The sequence below is a fragment of the Saccharomyces cerevisiae genome, chromosome XVI, assembly GCF_000146045.2.
Source record: "Saccharomyces cerevisiae S288C chromosome XVI, complete sequence".
Classification (NCBI taxonomy): domain Eukaryota; kingdom Fungi; phylum Ascomycota; class Saccharomycetes; order Saccharomycetales; family Saccharomycetaceae; genus Saccharomyces; species Saccharomyces cerevisiae.
Genome location: NC_001148.4, coordinates 14975 through 35002, shown reverse-complemented (window position 1 = coordinate 35002; position 20028 = coordinate 14975). Strand labels below are relative to the sequence as shown.

The 20028-nt window shown below is 38.6% G+C and overlaps 8 protein-coding genes and 2 pseudogenes across 10 annotated transcripts, besides 1 other annotated feature; 3 read left to right on the top strand and 7 right to left on the bottom strand.

The window, feature by feature from the left end:
* Positions 1-55: 55 nt before the first annotated feature.
* KAR9 (Kar9p) lies at positions 56-1990 on the bottom strand (the record flags this gene model as incomplete). Its single annotated transcript, NM_001184083.1, has 1 exon — positions 56-1990. One exon carries the CDS (start codon positions 1988-1990, stop codon positions 56-58), a length of 1935 nt encoding a protein of 644 aa, NP_015054.1.
* Positions 1991-2199: 209 nt separating this feature from the next.
* Positions 2200-4521, bottom strand: MDL2 (ATP-binding cassette permease MDL2; the record flags this gene model as incomplete). The annotated part of the gene is made up of 1 exon (NM_001184084.1): positions 2200-4521. The coding sequence occupies one exon, from the start codon at positions 4519-4521 to the stop codon at positions 2200-2202; it is 2322 nt and encodes a 773-aa protein (NP_015053.2).
* Positions 4522-4735: 214 nt separating this feature from the next.
* ATP15 (F1F0 ATP synthase subunit epsilon) lies at positions 4736-4924 on the bottom strand (the record flags this gene model as incomplete). Its single annotated transcript, NM_001184085.1, has 1 exon — positions 4736-4924. The coding sequence occupies one exon, from the start codon at positions 4922-4924 to the stop codon at positions 4736-4738; it is 189 nt and encodes a 62-aa protein (NP_015052.1).
* A 1914-nt stretch (positions 4925-6838) lies between these two features.
* Positions 6839-8392, top strand: PBI1 (Pbi1p; the record flags this gene model as incomplete). Its single annotated transcript, NM_001184086.1, has 1 exon — positions 6839-8392. One exon carries the CDS (start codon positions 6839-6841, stop codon positions 8390-8392), a length of 1554 nt encoding a protein of 517 aa, NP_015051.1.
* Positions 8393-8938: 546 nt separating this feature from the next.
* SAM4 (S-adenosylmethionine-homocysteine S-methyltransferase SAM4) lies at positions 8939-9916 on the bottom strand (the record flags this gene model as incomplete). The annotated part of the gene is made up of 1 exon (NM_001184087.1): positions 8939-9916. The coding sequence occupies one exon, from the start codon at positions 9914-9916 to the stop codon at positions 8939-8941; it is 978 nt and encodes a 325-aa protein (NP_015050.1).
* A 385-nt stretch (positions 9917-10301) lies between these two features.
* SAM3 (bifunctional polyamine/amino acid permease SAM3) lies at positions 10302-12065 on the bottom strand (the record flags this gene model as incomplete). Its single annotated transcript, NM_001184088.1, has 1 exon — positions 10302-12065. The coding sequence occupies one exon, from the start codon at positions 12063-12065 to the stop codon at positions 10302-10304; it is 1764 nt and encodes a 587-aa protein (NP_015049.1).
* A 3858-nt stretch (positions 12066-15923) lies between these two features.
* On the bottom strand, positions 15924-16634 carry FDH2 (annotated as a pseudogene). The gene has a single exon.
* Positions 15934-16633: an origin of replication (ARS1603; Putative replication origin; identified in multiple array studies, not yet confirmed by plasmid-based assay).
* Positions 16618-17055, bottom strand: YPL276W (annotated as a pseudogene). Its single transcript has one exon.
* A 1079-nt stretch (positions 17056-18134) lies between these two features.
* YPL277C (uncharacterized protein) lies at positions 18135-19598 on the top strand (the record flags this gene model as incomplete). The annotated part of the gene is made up of 1 exon (NM_001184091.1): positions 18135-19598. One exon carries the CDS (start codon positions 18135-18137, stop codon positions 19596-19598), a length of 1464 nt encoding a protein of 487 aa, NP_015046.1.
* A 49-nt stretch (positions 19599-19647) lies between these two features.
* On the top strand, positions 19648-19950 carry YPL278C (uncharacterized protein; the record flags this gene model as incomplete). The annotated part of the gene is made up of 1 exon (NM_001184092.1): positions 19648-19950. One exon carries the CDS (start codon positions 19648-19650, stop codon positions 19948-19950), a length of 303 nt encoding a protein of 100 aa, NP_015045.1.
* Positions 19951-20028: the final 78 nt, after the last annotated feature.

Here is a 20028-nt window from a genome sequence, read left to right as displayed (position 1 = left end):
GAGGGTGAGAGGGAGGATATATAAAAATGTATAAGTATACAGTTTTAGGTTAGTATCAATAAGTTGGGGTTTTATCTAAACGCCCTTCTCTTGGTGAAAGTAACTGTGATAAGGGGGTGGGAGGCCTCAATCGGGTTCTTCTTCTTGTCGAAGGGACCCAAACTTGACTATTAGGTGTCGTGATTTTTGTTGGCGGAGTCTGGAAAACCTTTGCTATCGGTGTGTTTTCTACGGTGACTTTCACCACTTTATCCTTGTATATAGGGATCCTAGAGGGCAAGGACCGGTAATGATTCCATTTATCTTTTTCGATGTCAAGCACAGACTTATTCTTTGCCATCAAAGGAGTTTCTGTAATCTGTACTTTATTTTCATGCCGAGATGTAATGAAGGAGTCTGGTGACTTTTCATTTTCCCCACGAGAAACACGGAGGGTGGTTTCATCGGTTTCGTCATAAGGTAAGGGAGGAACACTACTTAGTATCAGTTTTCCTTTGTTTGGCGACTCCGGATCAAAAAATGGATTAATCGCATTTGATGAATTTGGGCTTGTTGCAGGTTTAATATTCATCTTCTGCAGTAACGCTTTACCAAGCTTTTTACCTTTCAAAGCCACTGTAGTTGAATTTTCCGGTGTTTTATTACTGTCACCTTCATTAATGGCGACTCTCTCCTGGAAATCCTGGGTTATAGTTCCAATAACACTATTCGGTCGCCCAAAGCCTAATGATTTCGGTTTTGGAATCTTCTTCTTGCTAGTAGCTATTTTGTTTGAAGCGGAGGATTTGATTAGAATTTTATCCGCTGTAGGCTTGATATTCAGCCATCTTTGAGCTAATTCATTTGTCTTCGATGCGACGCCAGCGTCCAAAAGTGAGAATTCCAATGCTCTGTAAATAATATTGAATGTCTTAGAAACAGTTTTTGATTTTCTCTCCAATTGCCTCTCGAGCCTTATAGTGATATCTTTGGTATACTTTGTTGTCAGTAATTTCGACTGCAACCTTTCTATCTCATCAAGAATGTATAATAGTTCATGATTTAAATTAATAAAGAGTATATTCCAACGTTTGTCGATTAGTTCGACTTTCAATTCCCTAAACTCTGAATTCATAAATCTATAATCTTTCATTATCAGCTCGTATTTTTTTTGCAAGATTGTTTGCAAAGTAGTTATGTTTGTTATATTCCGGTGCCCAAATTGCACAATTCTTTGAGGTAGGATATCAGTCAAACTTTTTTCAATTGGAGGGATATTTTTTTTTAGGTTCAAGAACTTTCTTGATAAAATATCTTCTGCCGGAGAAAATTTTGGTACCTTTGGCTCAGTTGTCTCCGTATGCGTTCCTAATAACTTGACTAGTTGTTCTAGGGTAAATGATGGAGTATGCCGTATCGGGGACGCGAACCTTTCTTCCTGAATTTCCAGACAATACGATATATTGCTATTAATGATTTTATGTAATGTATCCATATGATCCTTTGAAATTTCGTTAAATTCCAATGACGTATCCAATAATTCCTTCAAGTTAGTAAGCCATGGCTCCAACTGAGTCTTAATTTGTGTAGATTCTTCTATGACGTCAAACATCGGGCTAAATCGATTGTATTTGTCGCTATCCTGATCGTCCTTCGAGAATTCATCCTCTAGTAAATCCAACAAATGAGCAAAACCTTCCTCAATATTATGAACGTCACTAATAAATTGATATAGCATATATTTTTTCAATAATAACCAGTCCATAAACAACAAAATATCGTCTTTTCCCAGTCTTTTCTTGTTGACTAAGTCGGGAATTACCGAGGCAACGTTCTCCAAATCATCATAAAATTGAACTAACAATGTCTCTGATATACTTGTGGTACTCTCATTCAATGAGTTGCAATCGTTTATTGAATGTAATGTATTGTGAATTCTTTCTAAACGTTCACAAAAGTTCTCTTGGAAGTCATCCCCAATGGTCATAGATCTGGGTCCATCATTATCCATGGCAGTGCTACTGAAATCTTTAAGGCTGTTACAGACAAAGATTCGTGCGGCCACATTACACTTTGTTATTGTTTCAATGTTATTTGTTTATGCTACCAAAAGTATCGATTCGGGTAATGAAAATCCTTTTTATTTGGCATTTAACAGTATTATATATAGTATATATTTAAATGTGCGAGATAAGAATGGGTATATGCGATGCGGATGACTCACGGTTGTGGTGTGATCTTAATTGGATTAGCCTCCTTTGCCGCGTCTTTCAGGAGATGTTCGACAGATTTTTCAATATCATCTGAATTATTGTCTTTCGTCTCTGGAGACTGGTTATTGCTGTCGTTATCATGATTATTATCATTATCGTCATTATCGTCCTTTTTCTGGTCATCATGCTCCTTACTCTCATTCAAATCTTCCTTTTCGATGACCTTCTCTATTTGCAGTTGTTGGTCAGATGGCCCAGGAGCCGCTTTCTCATTAAGTAATTGCGATAAAGCACTTGTTGGATTCGCATACAATTCTTTGAATTTGCCCATTTCTACCACTGATCCATCATGGCCAAGGACAATAACATTCTCTGATCTTCTGATCGTACTTAGCCTGTGCGCGATGCTAACAATAGTCATCGATTTTGATTTCATTAGTTGACCAAACGTATAGTTAATGGCTCCTTCACTTTCAACATCTAAAGCTGATGTAGCTTCATCAAGAATCAAAATAGTTGGCTTTTTGATTAGAGCCCTTGCAATCGCAATACGCTGCTTTTGTCCTCCACTTAGTAAGGTGCCGTGAGGACCAATTACCGTATCGTATGTGTTCGGAAATTTTGTGATAAAGTTATGGCAAAAGCACTGCTTTGCTACTGACCTGATTTCTTCCTTTGTTGGGGTATATGTCAACCCATAAGTGATATTATCCCTAATAGTACCTGACATCAGTACCGGCTCTTGCTGAACGATACCAATATGCCTTCTTAGGGATTTACAATTCAATTTAGAGATATCTTGGTTATCTATCGTAATAGTCCCAGTAGTGGGATTATAATATCTTAGCAGTAAGAGTGCAATTGTAGATTTACCACGACCTGAAGGGCCCACAATACAAACACTCGATCCTGGCGCAATTTTAAAATTTAAATTCTTGAATATTTGAACAGAAGGCCTTGTAGGGTAGCTAAATGAAACATCTTTAAATTCGATAACACCACGATCTGGTTTATACTTGTGTCCCACAGTCGGTGAAATGGAAGGTTTCCTATCTGTTAATTCAAACAACCTGGAAGCGGCCCCAGCACCCTGCATAATTTCCGAATAGAAGGTAGAAAGGCCGAATACCGCATTCCCCGTATATTCTGTGTACAGCATAAATGCAGTCAGATCACCAATGGAGAGCTGTGATTGTAAAACAAGATAGGAGCCATACGCAAGGACGGTTAAAAAACTTAGGTCACCTAAGAGACTAGTTGTAGTAAAAAACTTTGCGTTTGTAAATGCCGCAGTTTTTCCCACCTGAAAAATATCTCTAATTGCAACGTTATACCTAGACAATTCATTACCTTCAGCAACAAACGACTGAACCGTCTTGATACCAGAGAGTTGTTCTTCAGCGACTCTAGTCAATTGACCAGTAGCTTCTTGAAGGTCTTTAGAGGTGTTTCTAATTTGCTTCCCGAACACTGAGGCACTAAAAAGAACAGGTGGAGTGAAGAATAGTAACAATATTGATAGTTGAGGTGACAAAGAACACATCATCCCCACGCCAACAACCCCACAAATTAGGGCTTTGACCCCATCCGAGACCTTCTGGGTCATTGATCTTGAAACAACATAAGCATCAGATCCTAAACGAGAAATTAAATCCCCAACTTTATGGTTGTCGAAGAATTCTGCGTCTTGATGAAGCGTTTTTTTAATGACATTTGCCCTTAGGCGTGCAACAACACGCTCACTTAGTATCCTCAATAATATAAATCTACCAAAATTAGCAGCACAACCAATCAGTAAAGCAACAGTAAAAAAGGAAAGAAACTCATATAAAGGCAAAGAAAAAATCGGTATCTTCAAATCAAAAAAATCTGATCCAGATGACGTCTTAAGTGTGTCAAGGACAATACCTATGACTTTAGGAATAGACATGCCTATGGAACATGATATGGTTAAAAGAAGTATGGCTGTAAGAAGCAGTTTCCAATCCCGTTTCGCCAACATAAATAACCTTATTATATCTTTATAGTCATCAGTTTTAGATTGCTCCTTTGCATGTGCCGACCTTGCTGATCCTTTAGATATGGGAGAGGCTGAAGGCAGAGAAGTTTCTGGAACTGTTTTGGATGAATTACATCTAAAACTTTGTAAAATTAGTGATTTTCCAACTGCAGGTGACCTTAAACACAACCGACTGAGAGGAATGAGCTGCGATGAAGAAGGGGTGACCAAAGACCGAAACCTTATAGATGGCAGTTTAGCCAGTCGGGGACGGGACAGCATGTTTCTGCATATGCCCAGCCGCAAAAGTGGTAAACGACCATTCAACATTGCGATTGGCGATGATGGGACATATATTTCTTTTTCTTTTAATGCAATGATACAAACTTTATACCACTCTTCGAAGCGGCCAGTATTCAATATCATTGTAGTCATTATTAGTTTCCCGTATAAAAGTACGTAAGTTTTCATACACAGTTGCTAGAATATTTAAAATGTATATCAGCGAGTAAAAAAAGAGCTGCAGTTCCCAGGAAGCGTTAAACTATTTTGTTATTGGAGTGGGTTCAGAAGCTGCAGTGCCATTTTTATATTGGGTATAAAAAGCATCTGTTTGCGATCTGTTAAGAACACTAGCGGTTTGTAATTCAGTTTTCAATGAAGAACGGATAGCCTGAGCGGCCACATTCAAATATGCAGCATATGATATACCAGCTTTCCTCCAGGCAGACATTTTATGAATCGGTTGTGGGCTGAAACTGTTGATGTTTCTTAGAAATACATATCTTGCTAAGTACTCAATAGAAAGGCCTACTTGTATCTCTTCATTTAACTAGACGAAAAAGGGGAGGATCAAATTTCATTGGTTCGTATAAAAGTATTAAAAAATAAGCGCGTTGCCAGACTTAGTGTGAGATAGTAAGCTAGTAAATCATCTGCTATTACCTAGTTTAGCGTATTTCCTAATAAGGATTACCAATTCCTCAAGTTCATGGCTTGGTAAGATACAGCTATAGCTTTCTTAGTTTTTTTCTTCGAGAGAACTAGTACAATGCTTCTATAGAAGTTAAGAAGTTTACCTTTTCGAAGAACAAATATATTGTTGCTTTGCTTACTCCGAGGTTATCGACTATTTTTGGCAATCCGTTTGAACCTGGATAAATACGTAAATCAGACTTTCTTTAGCCGGATCAACTCTTTTTTTTTTGTAAGCACTCTGACTTGTCGCTGCTGTGTCTGCCAATAATTCAATAATTCATAGTATTTCATACCATATGCTTTATTTAGTGTCCCACTGATGTGAGTTGAAGAATTGTATTCAGATAGGCATATCTTAAGGTCCAACTATTGCCACCGTCGTAGTGCGGAAAGGTTGATTATCGAGCGAATTAGAGGAATAAATGCTGCTATGCGCACGATGAGCAAATCGGAAGTAAACCACGCCGCTGATCCACCTGAACAAAAGAATCTCGCGGAGTTACGATTTAATGTAGGTTTGCTCAGATTACGTTACTGATACTTTACTTTGGACAAAAGTTCTCATACAAACTGTGGAAACAACACCGCTTAAACCAACGATTATGAAATGACATGGTCTAAAGTAATATAATCTATATTAGAATGTGCAGATGGCTATGGTATCCATGCGATGGCAAACCTCCGCAATGATTGGCGTTCTAGCGGCTATCCGAATTCACAATCGACAAGAAGTACTTCTAACTTACACAAGGCAACGAAATAATATCACTCTATGAAACTGCCATTTGGGTAATAGGAGTATATTGAACGACACCGGGTCAACAAGCAACTTTCCTAAGCCTTTTACACTTCTTCACATCATTCAAGATCGCCTTTTAACGAGCTACAAACCTTCACGTTCGTTCTTCTATGGAAACGTTTAAGATAACGTTAAAACGTTCTCAATCACAGAATTTAAGATGATTAGAAATGTTTTCCAAGGGATAGGGCGAAGCACAACCTCGAAAAATGGCAAAATTTTAGAATCTTAGCCACCTTAACGTCTACTTAGAGCCTTAGAAAAGCCATCAAGATTGGTGGAATAGTTGTTGAGGGAACTTAGCCGCCACATTCTCGTAGCCAAATAAAGCGAATCTGACCATTGTATGTTTCTTTTTCACTGGTATGATAGCCCAATGTGTTTAAGGAAAGTTAGGACAACACACCCGAAGAAGGACGTCACCCCTGCATTCCCAAACGAGCTATGAAATAGCTCTTTCCTCTACAAGTAATAACAACAACTTTTTTGTCTGTTTTCCGACCGTTTAACTTCAGAGATTAATTTTTTCAACGCGCTTTCGTTGAACGTCGCAAATTCGTTTAGAATAAACGAAAGGTGACAGAAATAGAAGATTATAGCCATGCATACGCACATAAATTGAAAACTGTTTCGAGGCTGAGTATTCCCTGCGTCTGCAGCCATCAGGGGTATGACTCTGCTACACGTTTACTATATTCTTGGCTAAACGATTCATTAACGAAGCGATGAGTAGATCACACTCGGCATACGAGCACAAATTTGTATGGGGGGACGGTCATATATAAAAGGGTGTATACGTTATCCTTGTTATACCTGTCCAAAGAAGTGCATTTGTAACTCACAACACAGACACATCCTCACTTTATCATAATGACTACGTTTAGGCCACTATCAAGTTTTGAAAAAAAAATTCTCACTCAATCTTTGAATGACCAAAGAAATGGAACTATTTTTTCGAGTACATATTCAAAATCTTTAAGTAGAGAAAATGACGCTGACTGGCATTCTGATGAAGTCACGCTCGGAACAAATTCTTCCAAAGATGATTCTCGTCTGACTCTGCCCCTAATAGCAACAACTTTGAAGAGATTGATTAAATCGCAACCGGCATTGTTTGCAACTGTAAACGAAGAATGGGAATTCGAGCCATTGAAGCAGCTGAAAACTTCCGATATTGTTAATGTGATTGAGTTTGAAACCATAAAAGATAAGGAGGTCAATTGCCATTGGGGTGTTCCACCTCCTTATCTCTTGCGTCATGCCTTCAACAAGACTAGATTTGTTCCCGGATCAAATAAACCTTTATGGACACTATATGTAATTGACGAAGCGCTATTGGTTTTTCATGGTCACGACGTATTGTTTGATATATTTTCAGCAGCTAACTTTCACAAATTATTTTTAAAAGAGTTAAACGAAATCAGCACAGTAACACACTCTGAAGATAGGATTTTGTTTGATGTCAATGACATCAATCTCTCAGAATTAAAATTTCCCAAATCGATATATGATAGCGCAAAATTACACCTGCCCGCTATGACACCACAAATCTTCCACAAGCAAACTCAGTCATTTTTCAAATCAATATACTATAACACTTTAAAAAGACCTTTCGGCTATTTAACCAATCAAACTTCCCTCAGCTCGTCAGTATCTGCAACACAGCTGAAAAAGTATAATGATATTCTAAATGCGCACACCTCATTATGCGGGACAACAGTATTTGGGATAGTAAACAACCAAAGGTTTAACTATTTAAAGTCAATCGTTAATCAAGAGCATATATGTCTAAGAAGTTTCATCTGTGGTATTGCAATGATATGTTTAAAACCTCTCGTTAAGGATTTCAGCGGTACAATAGTATTTACTATTCCCATAAATTTAAGAAACCACTTAGGCTTAGGTGGGTCATTGGGTCTCTTCTTCAAAGAACTAAGGGTCGAATGTCCACTTTCTCTAATTGATGACGAACTTTCCGCCAACGAATTTTTGACCAACAGTAACGATAACGAGGATAATGATGATGAGTTTAATGAAAGATTGATGGAATATCAATTTAATAAAGTTACAAAGCACGTTAGCGGTTTTATTATGGCAAAACTGAGGAGTTGGGAAAAGAATGGGTTTAATGATGACGATATAAGGAGGATGAAGTATGACAATGACGACGATTTCCATATCCAAAATTCAAGGACAAAATTGATTCAAATCAATGATGTTTCCGACATATCGTTATCGATGAACGGCGATGACAAATCTTTCAAAATTGTAAGTACGGGATTTACAAGTTCGATAAATCGCCCCACATTAATGTCTCTTTCCTATACATACTGTGAAGAGATGGGCCTGAATATCTGTATTCACTACCCTGATTCGTATAATTTAGAATCTTTTGTAGAATGCTTCGAATCCTTTATTGAATAGGCAGGTGACGCATTAAATATATGTCTGTATAGTACGTATTTTTTCCATTTTATTTATTCTTATCAAAATTTAATCAACATATATGCTAAAGAAACTATTGATAGGAGATATGACAGGAAATTGCACTGTTTCTGGAACTTTGGCATGCCGAGGCCGTCATTTCCAGTATAACTGAGCAAAAAGAAGTGACGGTAAATACAGCAAGCTGCGGCATTCAGGGGACATATCTTTACGAAATAGTCTGGCCTATGTGGATTTAGTAGACAGAAAAAGGGATCTCGACAGGTTCGTGTGGCTACACCTTTTCATCCATCGTGTATGCCTAAATTCTGCTGTGCTAAACTGCTAGTTTATTAATTCTCGCCCGATTATAATAGACATTTTATTTACTCTGTTTTTTTGTCGGCCAAGTACGGAAAGTCATGGTCGCTTTGAAAAGCATTGTATTAACATACTTTCTATTGTTTATAAAATGTATTTAGTGTAACATGCTGCTTTTAGCATATATATAATGTTAAGAATTATTTAACTTCTTTAAAAACGCATTTACGTGTATTTCTTGACGGCTGCAGAAATCTCTTGGATGTCTTTTGGACTTGTTCTGCAACAACCACCAATGATACGGGCACCGCTGCTAATGTACTGTTTAACAACCGTATCCCAACTGTTCAGCTTATCGCTATTTGGCAACCATATCTTCTTTTCAGTATCATAAACTTCACCACTGTTTGGATAAGCAAGCAAGGCCATATTTGGTAGTGCTTGATGTAGAGACTCAAGAATGTCGGGTGATTGGTTGAAGCTGACGCAGTTGATTCCTAAGAACGAGAAGTTAGGATTTATTTTGTCGCCCAAGTCCTTAATAACTTGTGCGATTTCTTCCATGGTAGTGCCGTCTCTCAAGACACCGTGCTCATGCACAGACAACCCGATATAGAAGGGTCTAGACAGGATACTCTCATCCCAAGATAAGATAGCTTTCAGTTCATGGATGTTAGGAATGGTTTCAAACCCAATCAAATCCAATTTGTCATTTTTATTGAAATTCTCCAACTGAGGCTTGAAGTATTGGTAGAAATCAATATTTTCTGGCTCAGCACCATAGTCGCCTGTAAACTCACGACAAATATGAGCACCCCATGGGCCAATACAGCCAATCAAATATTTGTCTTCGCCAATACAATTACGAGAAAAATCGACAATCCTGTTTAAAAGGTTATTGTACTCGGATAAAGTTCTGATTGGGGTGTTTTCAGAAACTGATTTATAACTCGTTTGGTATGTTGTAGTCATCAATATTTCTGCGCCAGCATTCAAGAAATCGTTGAACATTTCTTTGACAATTTTTCTGTTAGCAGATGACTCATCAGACCAAAATGATTCGCTAATAAATGGAATAGTAGACCACACGGGATTTGCAACTTTGATACCTCTGTTTTCCAGTTCTGTTCCTTGACCACCGTCAAGAACAAGAACTTTTTTGGGGTTATCCGCTAAGAACTGCTTTAGAGGAAGACGTGCCATTTTTCTGCAATTTTCGGACGATTTAGTAACGAAATGATTTCCAATTATGTTGAATAATGGTTCTTTTCAGCTTGGTTGAACTAAGCTTTCAATAATATTCAAGTTATTCAAGCGTAAAAATGCTTCGATAGTAGTACTCTGATATCAAAAATGACTAATACTCTGCAAAGTACAACCGATGGACAAAAAACTTCGAGCTGTACTTTTCATTTTTTTTCACTCCAGAATGCCGTGCAGTACGTAAAAAACCCTGCGTGAAACATTTCAACGTTGCCGCACCGCCTGTTGCTTAACAATGCGAGCGCCAGGCTATAAAATGCTTTGCACGTTACAAAGGAATTCGATTTGCAAAATTTATTAAAGGTTACATATGCAAGAGTACCATCTAACACCAAAATCTGTAGATTTTGTAATAGAATGGCTTAGAAGCAATGAGTTGTTCCTCAGCTTCTTTTTGTGCTTTGAAAAGCTCTAGATTCTCCACGGAACACCCAGTATCCAGATCGATCTCACTCCTCTTGATGTAGAAGTGTTTCCAATCTCTTCGATAAAACCTATGTGCAAAATAAACAACAATCATGATTGGAATACTTAAACAGTATTCAAAGAAGGCTTCAGCGGAGCTAGGGCTACCGACCGGGGCGGCCGATACGTATATTTCACCCGCAATTAGCAATGCATTTAGCACACACCCCAAAATTCCACCATAAACACCCAGTATGGATTTGTAAGCTATTTCGTCATTGGATCTTCCTTGAGCTTTCAAAGCCATCCTAAATCTAATTTGTGACATACAAATACAGAACCAGGTGAAGAATGATGAAATGGAACAAAGGGCGAAAAGCCAAGTGAAGACCTCGTCCTCCTTTTTCGAGGCCACAAGAAAACCTAAAAGACCAAATGCACCACTAATCCCAATGCCAACCAAAGGCCTACCCTTTCTGTCCATGTAGGAACATACCGAAGGAAGTTGGCCAGATGCACCTAAAGCTTGAATTAGTCTTGAAGAAGCATAAACGCAAGAATTGCAAACTGACACAACCGCAACAAGGATAACGACATTCATAAAGTTGGAAACTTTTGCACCCATTGATCCTGTATTACTCAAAGCAATAACAAAGGGAGAGGCAGATACATCCTCACTGTTCGAACCACTGAGCAGTCTGGGGTCGTTATAAGGTACGAGACATCCAATAATGACAACGGTAGTAATGTAAAAAATCGCGATTCTCCAGAACGTACCTTTGGCAGCACGTGATATAGCTGAAATATTTTTAGATTCTGTACTAGTTAACAGCACTAACTCACTACCACCAAAGGAAAAAGCAGCAGAAACGAATGTGTTACACAAATTCTTGAAGACAGGTTTTGCGAAGGCACCTGGGTCGTGCCAGTATTTGGCGCCAATATAACCAGTAGAGTTAGGCCCCCCTCCGGCAATAAGGACGATACCAATAATGATGAAAATAAATATAGCAATAACCTTAATGATTGACAGAGCAAACTCAGTCTCGGCAAAGCCTCTCACACCAAACAAGTTCAGTACCATAATGAAAACATAAAAAATGGCCACCCAAACAGCCGGATTAACCGTTTGGTTCCAGTATGAAATAGTAAGTGCACAACCAATTAATTCGCTTGGAAAAGAAATCAGCCAAGCCAAAGCATAGTTTGTAGCCACAGTAAAGCCAACCGATTCATCTATGAACCTACTGACATGTGTGGCATATGAGCCAGAAACCGGGAATTGGCAGGAAAGCTCTGCGGCACTCTGAACGACACAGAACATTGAAGTACCAACTAACAAAAAACCGATTAGCAAAGCGGCTGGCCCAGATGCCAAAGAATAACCTAAACCAATGAACAGTCCCGTCCCCAAAGTACCACCTATGGCAATCATGGTCAAGTGCCTTTGGCTCAAGACTTTTTGATAGGGCTGAGAAGCTAGTTTCCATTGGATTTTTTCCTGCTCTGTCTGTTCGCTGTTTTCAAGGTCTTCTGGAATGACATGCAGGTTACTTTGCTTGAAGGAATCCTTCATTCTTCTGATCAGTGAACCAGATCTATCCGAGTCATTTGGTATCGTAGTAGATTCTGTCTCTATTTTCGTAAACTTGTCCGATTCATTTCCCCTCTTGAGTATATCCATCTTGATATTTCAGAAGAAATAGCCTTTTGAAATGTTAGCTTTCAAAATAATTGGTTTTCAGAGCTCTCGACATAACATCAGAAGATGAACCTAAGACCAATTTTGAAAATGTGCCTTTCGCTTTATGCCCTCAATGGCTCAAAATATTTATACTGGTTGCTCTTGAAAAGTTAGGTTTTGTAGACTGATGACTGTGTGCGCTCTTGCCGTGCGACAGCGATGTCTATGCAACCGCAGGGGACAAAGAAATCACGTACACAGTTCTTTTTTTTTAGTCATCCCCAGTTCTTGAGCCGAAAGCGCTCGGAACCGAAAAGAGAGGTTAATGATATAGTAACATCGCCGTATAGCATAGACGCCACATCATTCTGTGTGATGCGAATATAGCTTGTAACCAGTTCGGTGGGTGTCCATGTGATTTAAATGATAAATATATCTCGAAGACTGTGGTGAATTGTAGAAAGTAAAATGCACTTTTGGCGTATATTTTCACTTCCAAGCAATAGTGGGCTGTTCTTGACAATATCTGAGTTATTTTGAAGAAATCATGCGCCAGATTTCATATTCTTAAGCTGGCAGACGTCGATACCTCCTTATCAAAAAATAAGACGTAAATCATTCATTTATGCCTCTATCTGTTCTCAGCAAAACTTGTAAGATATTATGATGCAAAGCTTAGGCACCAATACTTCGTTGAATTATCGGTCAAGTTTTTCTCGACAGACATGATCCAGTCCGCCAAAATGATGTAACCATAGCATAACTTAATAGCGCTAAACATTGTCTCTTACTCTTTCTTATTAGTAGAACCGAGGGAACAATGCGGATGCAAGCATATCCCTTTTGGGAATTCTTGGCTTGGTTGTTTTCTCGGCGATTGCAGCCAAATCGTTCTTATTCAGCTAGGTTACCGCCCAGGAAAAAGTTTGATAATAACAAGGATGAAAATTTTTAAAAGACGCACTATGGAACAAAAGCAGCCTTTTCTCCCCAAACTCAAAAACATATCATATTTTTAACTATGAACCCCTAACATTTTTTTATTCTCTTTTTGACCTGTGTTGCAATTTCTAGTATTCTATTGATTGAAACACTACTACGGCCTCTGTATTACCATCAAATGGCACGTATCATTTTTGAAGCTGTGTTGTTTTTGGTTCTAACACAGTGGGTTGAGTAGTAAGCGCCATTTATTTTCCTGTCTATTGCTCAGCGTAAGAAAAACAAATATGCTTATGCATCTCTCCTCAATTGTAAGCTAAAAACAAAGCAGAGGGTGCCAACACCATAGTGTCAAAATAAACTCGACAATCTTTACAAGGGAAGTTTGACACGTACAATATTTTTGACGTATTCTGTCGGATTTCTGCGCACATCCAGTTCACCATACTTCATGATCCTGCTTTATACTGCCTACATTCGTAAAAACTCCAGCGTGTTACTGCTGAAGAATGCAACTGAATCTGCTCAAAAACGCCGAAGTTCCTGAGAAAGCTAAAATTTTTGTACCGTCAATCAAAAGAAAGGTGTGCAAGAACTGTTCCAATTATAGGATCAAGTTTTGCAGGAAGAGGTACTAGAAGCAACGCATCCAATCCAAGAAAGTAGCGTAAGAAGTTAGTAGGTCGAGACCAGAATGCATGTCAAAAAGAACTTGAACGTATATTCCACTCCAAGTGGCGTAAATGTTAAAGATTAGCATTAGAGATAACAAACCTTCTGAAAGACAGATTTCATCGGAATCGCCTTAAATTTAACTTTATTTACCATTGAAGTCTACTGTTTCCAAACTTTGACAATGGCCTATCATTGTAGCACTCCCATAACAAAAGCACCCACATTAAAACACTACCATCTTCATATGAATTCTTCCTTTTACTAGAAAATTTCCTAAAGGTCAAACAACAGTTAGCACCAAATTACTTGTGAAACTGTCTCCGCTATGTCAGTTACAAAATTTTTCATTTCATTCTCAGAAAAGAGGAAGATGGTCTGATAATTTTGTACACGGTAATGTCAAAAGCTTTAAGAAGCAGGACTTATTTTTATCATCACCATCATTTTGAAATCAGACCCTAGCAATTGTTATGTGTACCAGAAGAAAGTATTCATAGTGTTTGCTTTGTTCTATCAATTGACGGTGCCCCTGAACTTTCCTAGAGGAGAGATTGGTCAGTGAATAAAGACATGAAGGGTATCGTACAACTAATGAATAACACATATATGTAAAAAAGCGGACGTATAAAGGAGGTTATTAAATTGTAAAATTCCCGCCTGTGTGTCTTTTCCGCTATGCAAACCATATAGAAAGAAGATAAGATAAGGAAGATAATAATGGAAAGGAGACATTTGATCGACGGCGTCTATACTCCCAATTTTTCTTCTTGATGGTCCTTTCATTGAAACTTGAACTATTCAAACAAGTAGAACTTCCACTTGCATCAGGGCTGTAGAAGAATATTTACAGACGCCAAAAAGTTGTAGACTCTATAGGCATGGCTATGTCAGAGAAATATTCTGTTCCAATTCGGCTACTAGATGCGTAAACCATCAGCTAAAGCATCAGAAGCGAAATGGCACCAGCGGCTTTATCAAATATTATTTTAATGTCTTCTTCGCGATTTTTAAAACTTGCCTGAGCATTGAAAGTCCGTGGGTTTTCTATGTCATAGACAACATATGCGTCGACAAGGAAAGCATCTCCTAATACAAACATCTAAGTCTGTGGCTTCTATATTCATAATATATTTACCTTTACTGGCGTCATAAATTTGAATATACTTGAGAATATATTAGGCCCTCCGAAGTCTAGGGACGGTAAAGTATCATTTACTTTTGAGCAATCAAAAATTGGAGATTTGGAACTAAAGTTGTACTTTCAATAGAAATTCTTGCAGATCGCATTTGCATTTTAGGTAGGCAAAACTCGAGGTACGCTAAACTGGAATCAAATATTATTGAAAATTACACTTGATATAAGAATTTAGGGAAGAGTCAAAAAAAAAAAGCTCGTGAATACAGCAAGAACGAAGCTAACGAGAGGAAAAAAACAGTTGTACATTGGTAACATTACGTTGCCTCAAATTATTTTCATTAGACAAGATACAAATTAGCAACCAGGGAAAAAAAAATAACAAGGCTGAACTATAATTCAGAGCTCTGTCTTGACATTATTGTACAAAGACTTCTTGTATACTTCTAATTGAAAACGATTCTGAAGGTCTAAATCTTCAAGATCAGTGGTTTCATGAGGTTCATACAACAGTTCTGCGTCTCTTCGGGCTTAATTCGGGACAGTCGCTGTAGTGAGCGACAGGGTAGTAAATTTTGGACCCTAAACCTCTCTGCGCAACTAGCATACATTTATGGTTTTTTTCTGTAGCGGTAACTTTTCGGAGTTTTAAAAAGCGACGTTTACAGCCAACTAAGCGCCCATCATTGTGAGTAAGAATTGTCTATAACGCAGATAACCAGTTGTGATTATGCTACTGTTACAATTAATGAAGTTGATTGCGATCTCTCCTTTTACTGTATCTTTAGTTCTGTTATTAACGACGAGCCAAATTCCAGAAAAACAGTAAGGGAGAAGGACTTTTCCTCTTTATTTGAACCGCTACCGTGAAGATCGTTTACTGCCAAATTTTGACAGCAGATTTTGTATATAGCTACCATATCAGCAGTTTCAATTATTTGATATTAATAAACCGCTCTTCTATTTTTTAAGAGATAACGAAAATTTTGCTTTACAAAATATTTAGCTAAGGTATAAATGTGCTATGGACGAATAGTGGAGAATACGCCAAAACAAGAACAAAAGGAGACCGGAAAACTTCTGCTCACAAATACTCATAATCACTCTTATTTCTTCTGTCCATAAGCTCTGGTGGCATAAGAACCATTCTGCACAATAATATCCTGTGGACGGTAATCAAACTTTTTGGAAAAGTAACTATTTAGGATGTTCTTTACTCCCTGAGCGTACCTCTTTTGAGCATGCAGAGATGTGCCACTGATATGAACAGTCATTGCGTTTCCCACGTGGTCCTTATTGTCCATAGTCCTCCAGGGATGGTCTTTTGGTGCTGGTTGCTTATCCCAGACATCACCACCATAGCCAGCCAATTTACCAGACTTGACTGCCTCGGCAACATCTTCTGCGACACAAATAGCACCTCTAGCGGTATTCACCAAGTATGCACCATCTTTCATGTGGGAAATAAGCTTTTTATTGAATAAACCCCTTGAGTCCTTGTGCAATGGACAGTTGATGGTAACAACATCTGACTGAGCAACCATATCCTCCAATTTCTCTACTCTCTGAACAATATCACCTCTGCCATTGAAAAGCTTGCTGGCCTCGTTCAATCTATTGATTGCTTCCGCAGGTAGTTCCTGGTAGTCGTAGTACAGTAACTTCTTCGGATTAAATGCGACCAATCTTTCCAGAACCCTATATCCAATTCTACCGGCACCTACCGTTGAAATTATTTTGTCTTCCAGATCATACTCATTTTTTAGCCACGCCGGCAATATCCCACTCACCATTAATTGCTTATTGATGACCACCATTATAGTTTCTTATCAAAACCAAAATTGTGGCCATAACGTGCTCTGCGACAGAAACGACGTTAGAACCAGTAACTTCGGTGACCGTGATTTTCCGTTCATTTGCAGCTTCTAAATCGACATGGTCTGAACCGACGCCAGCGGTTACACAGAGCTTCAGGTTAGGAGCTTCTGCAATCCTGTTTCTCGAGATGTAGGCGGGGAAAAAGGGCGTAGTAATGACAATTTCAGCGTCTTTCAACTCCCTGTCTACCGTTGAGGTTGGCTCAGGGTCCTTGTCAATGGTAGTAACCAACTCGTATCCCTGTTCTTCAATGAAATTTCTGATACCAAGTTCATTTTCAATACACCCCAATAACTTTTCCTGCTCTTCAGCATGCTTACCACCTTCATAAAGAACCAGCAAAACCTTTCCCTTCGACATATTAATTTTCAGCTGTTATTTCGATTTGATTAGCGTTGCAATACTTGTAATTATTCCTGCTTAAAATGAATAAAGAAAGTACAACACAATAATATGCATGTTTTATGTAAATGATATATTAACTAAATTTTCCTCAGCAAGAACTCATTAAAAAAGACTCGATTTTGTGCCCTTTTATATGTTCTTTTTTTCAATGATTGACAGTGCAGAGTGATTTCTCCAACTTTTAGTTAACAGTGAATAATCCAAGAATAGTATATTCCGCATAACATCAATTATTTTTATTACTGGCATGTCTTTTTCATTCGGAGTTATAGTATCGGTGCCTTCCTAGTAAGGAAATTCCCGATTATAAGGGAAAAGAAAAGGGATAAGCCGTTTGGCTGTTGGTCCAAACAAGTGCAAGATAGAAAAGTTGGGGTTACAACTTTCTTTCAAGCTTATTCTCAAATGGTGACAAAATAGGTAACTTCTGACACTTTCATCTGCTGCTAAGCACCATGAAAAAGGAGCGCCTCAAGCGTGCACCTTCAACTTAATGTTTTCTTTTCATAAAAGAGTCAAGTTACCAACGAAAAATGTGTAATCAAGTCTTGTCCCCCCTAATCGTTGGCTGTAATATATATTTTATTTGAACCTCCAGAATCTAAAATAATTTGTACAAAAACAAATTACATCAGGAACCTTATTATTACATATTAACGAAATTTTGAGAAAAAGAGATCTATCATTCCAGTTTCTCTTTCATCGAGGTGATGTATTACAATGTTTATATAACTTGCAATGACATTGTCTCGACACCATATCAAATACAAGTTAACAACCGTTCTCCAAACAAAGTGAAACGCTGCCGTAAGCAGCGGCAGTGAACTACGTATGCAAAAAAAGATCGGGGTGCGAAAAACTTTTGCCAAGAGAAAAACTAAACGCAACATAAAAAAAAAAAAAAAAAGAAACTTGCGCCCCTACAGTATTAAAGATAAAAGATATTAGGAGGACAGAAAAAAAAAAAAAAATTCTTTTAAGAAATCTATGGTCTTAGCTCTCGAAGAATCCATTGACCACTGTTTAGATAGAGAATGCGATTCCATCGTCAAGGTATCTCAGCCATCATAGGCGTACTACTCATTGTACTGCTTGGTTTCTGTTGGAAGTTATCTGGATCTTACGGCATAGTATCAACTGCCCTACCACACAATCAATCTGCAATTAAAAGCACAGACTTACCTTCTATACGATGGGATAATTACCATGAGTTCGTCAGAGACATTGATTTTGATAACAGTACGGCTATCTTTAATTCCATTCGGGCTGCTTTAAGACAGTCTCCATCGGATATACATCCTGTCGGAGTATCTTATTTTCCCGCTGTAATTCCCAAAGGAACTTTAATGTACCATGCCGGATCAAAAGTGCCAACTACCTTCGAATGGCTAGCTATGGACCATGAATTCAGCTACTCTTTCGGCTTGAGGTCACCATCCTATGGGAGAAAATCTTTGGAAAGAAGGCATGGGAGGTTCGGCAATGGCACCAACGGTGATCATCCAAAAGGGCCACCACCACCACCACCACCACCAGACGAAAAAGGTCGGGGTTCACAAAAAATGCTTACTTATAGAGCAGCACGGGACCTCAACAAATTTCTCTATCTTGATGGGGCTTCTGCTGCGAAAACTGACTCAGGAGAGATGGACACGCAGCTAATGTTGTCAAATGTTATTAAAGAGAAATTGAACCTTACAGATGATGGTGAAAACGAACGAATGGCCGAACGACTCTACGCTGCTAGAATATGCAAATGGGGGAAGCCATTCGGGCTTGACGGAATTATCAGGGTAGAGGTTGGCTTTGAGGTCGTTTTGTGTGATTTTTCGGCTGATAACGTCGAACTTGTTTCAATGTTAGAAATGGTCCAGCCTAACCAGTACCTAGGCTTACCAGCACCTACCGTAATATCGAAGGAAGAAGGTTGGCCTCTGGATGAAAATGGAAGCCTAGTTGAAGATCAGCTAACAGATGACCAAAAGGCGATTCTGGAAAGAGAAGATGGTTGGGAGAAGGCTTTTTCTAATTTCAACGCAGTTAAAAGCTTCAATCAGTTGAGAGCGGGTGCAGCGCATGACAACGGGGAGCATCGAATCCATATCGACTATAGGTACCTAGTGAGCGGGATAAACAGGACGTACATTGCTCCTGATCCTAACAACAGAAGATTACTCGATGAAGGAATGACATGGGAAAAGCAATTGGACATGGTAGATGACTTAGAAAAGGCGCTGGAAGTCGGATTTGATGCCACGCAAAGTATGGATTGGCAGTTAGCATTTGATGAGCTTGTCCTTAAATTTGCTCCATTACTAAAATCTGTTAGTAACATACTGAACAGCGATGGTGATATTAATGAGTCAATTGCCATCAATGCAACAGCACTCACATTGAACTTTTGTCTACCAATATGTGAGCCCATACCAGGCCTTAAAAACGGATGCAGACTTTTTGATTTGGTCATCTGCTGTCAGCGTTGTCGGAGAAATTGTTGATGTCATTTATAAAGTGAATGATTTATTGATACCCGAAGTCTACTCTTTTATGACAGATAACACAACTTCCAGCGACTTAATAAAGAATGTCGAAACGGCTCGCTCCACTATCGATGGTTTAATTGAATCTCTAGGGTGGATTGAACTAAATTACCGTTGTGAGAGGCAATGCAATTGGGATGAAGTTTGTTACACTCCTTCCTGGGGCCCATCTCCAATGGGTATGACTGAACCAGGTTCCCACAATGAGGGATTTGGAACCCACTTTGATGAATCTCGACAAAGGTTGGTTATTAACAGTAAACTACAGTGTATCAATATAAATGATTTGATGGTTAATCGTAATCATTAGCGCCTCATGTGAGCAGGCCATTGTGGGACAGTATGAAGGGTATGATTTCTAGATAATCCAATAATAATTATGAAGTTT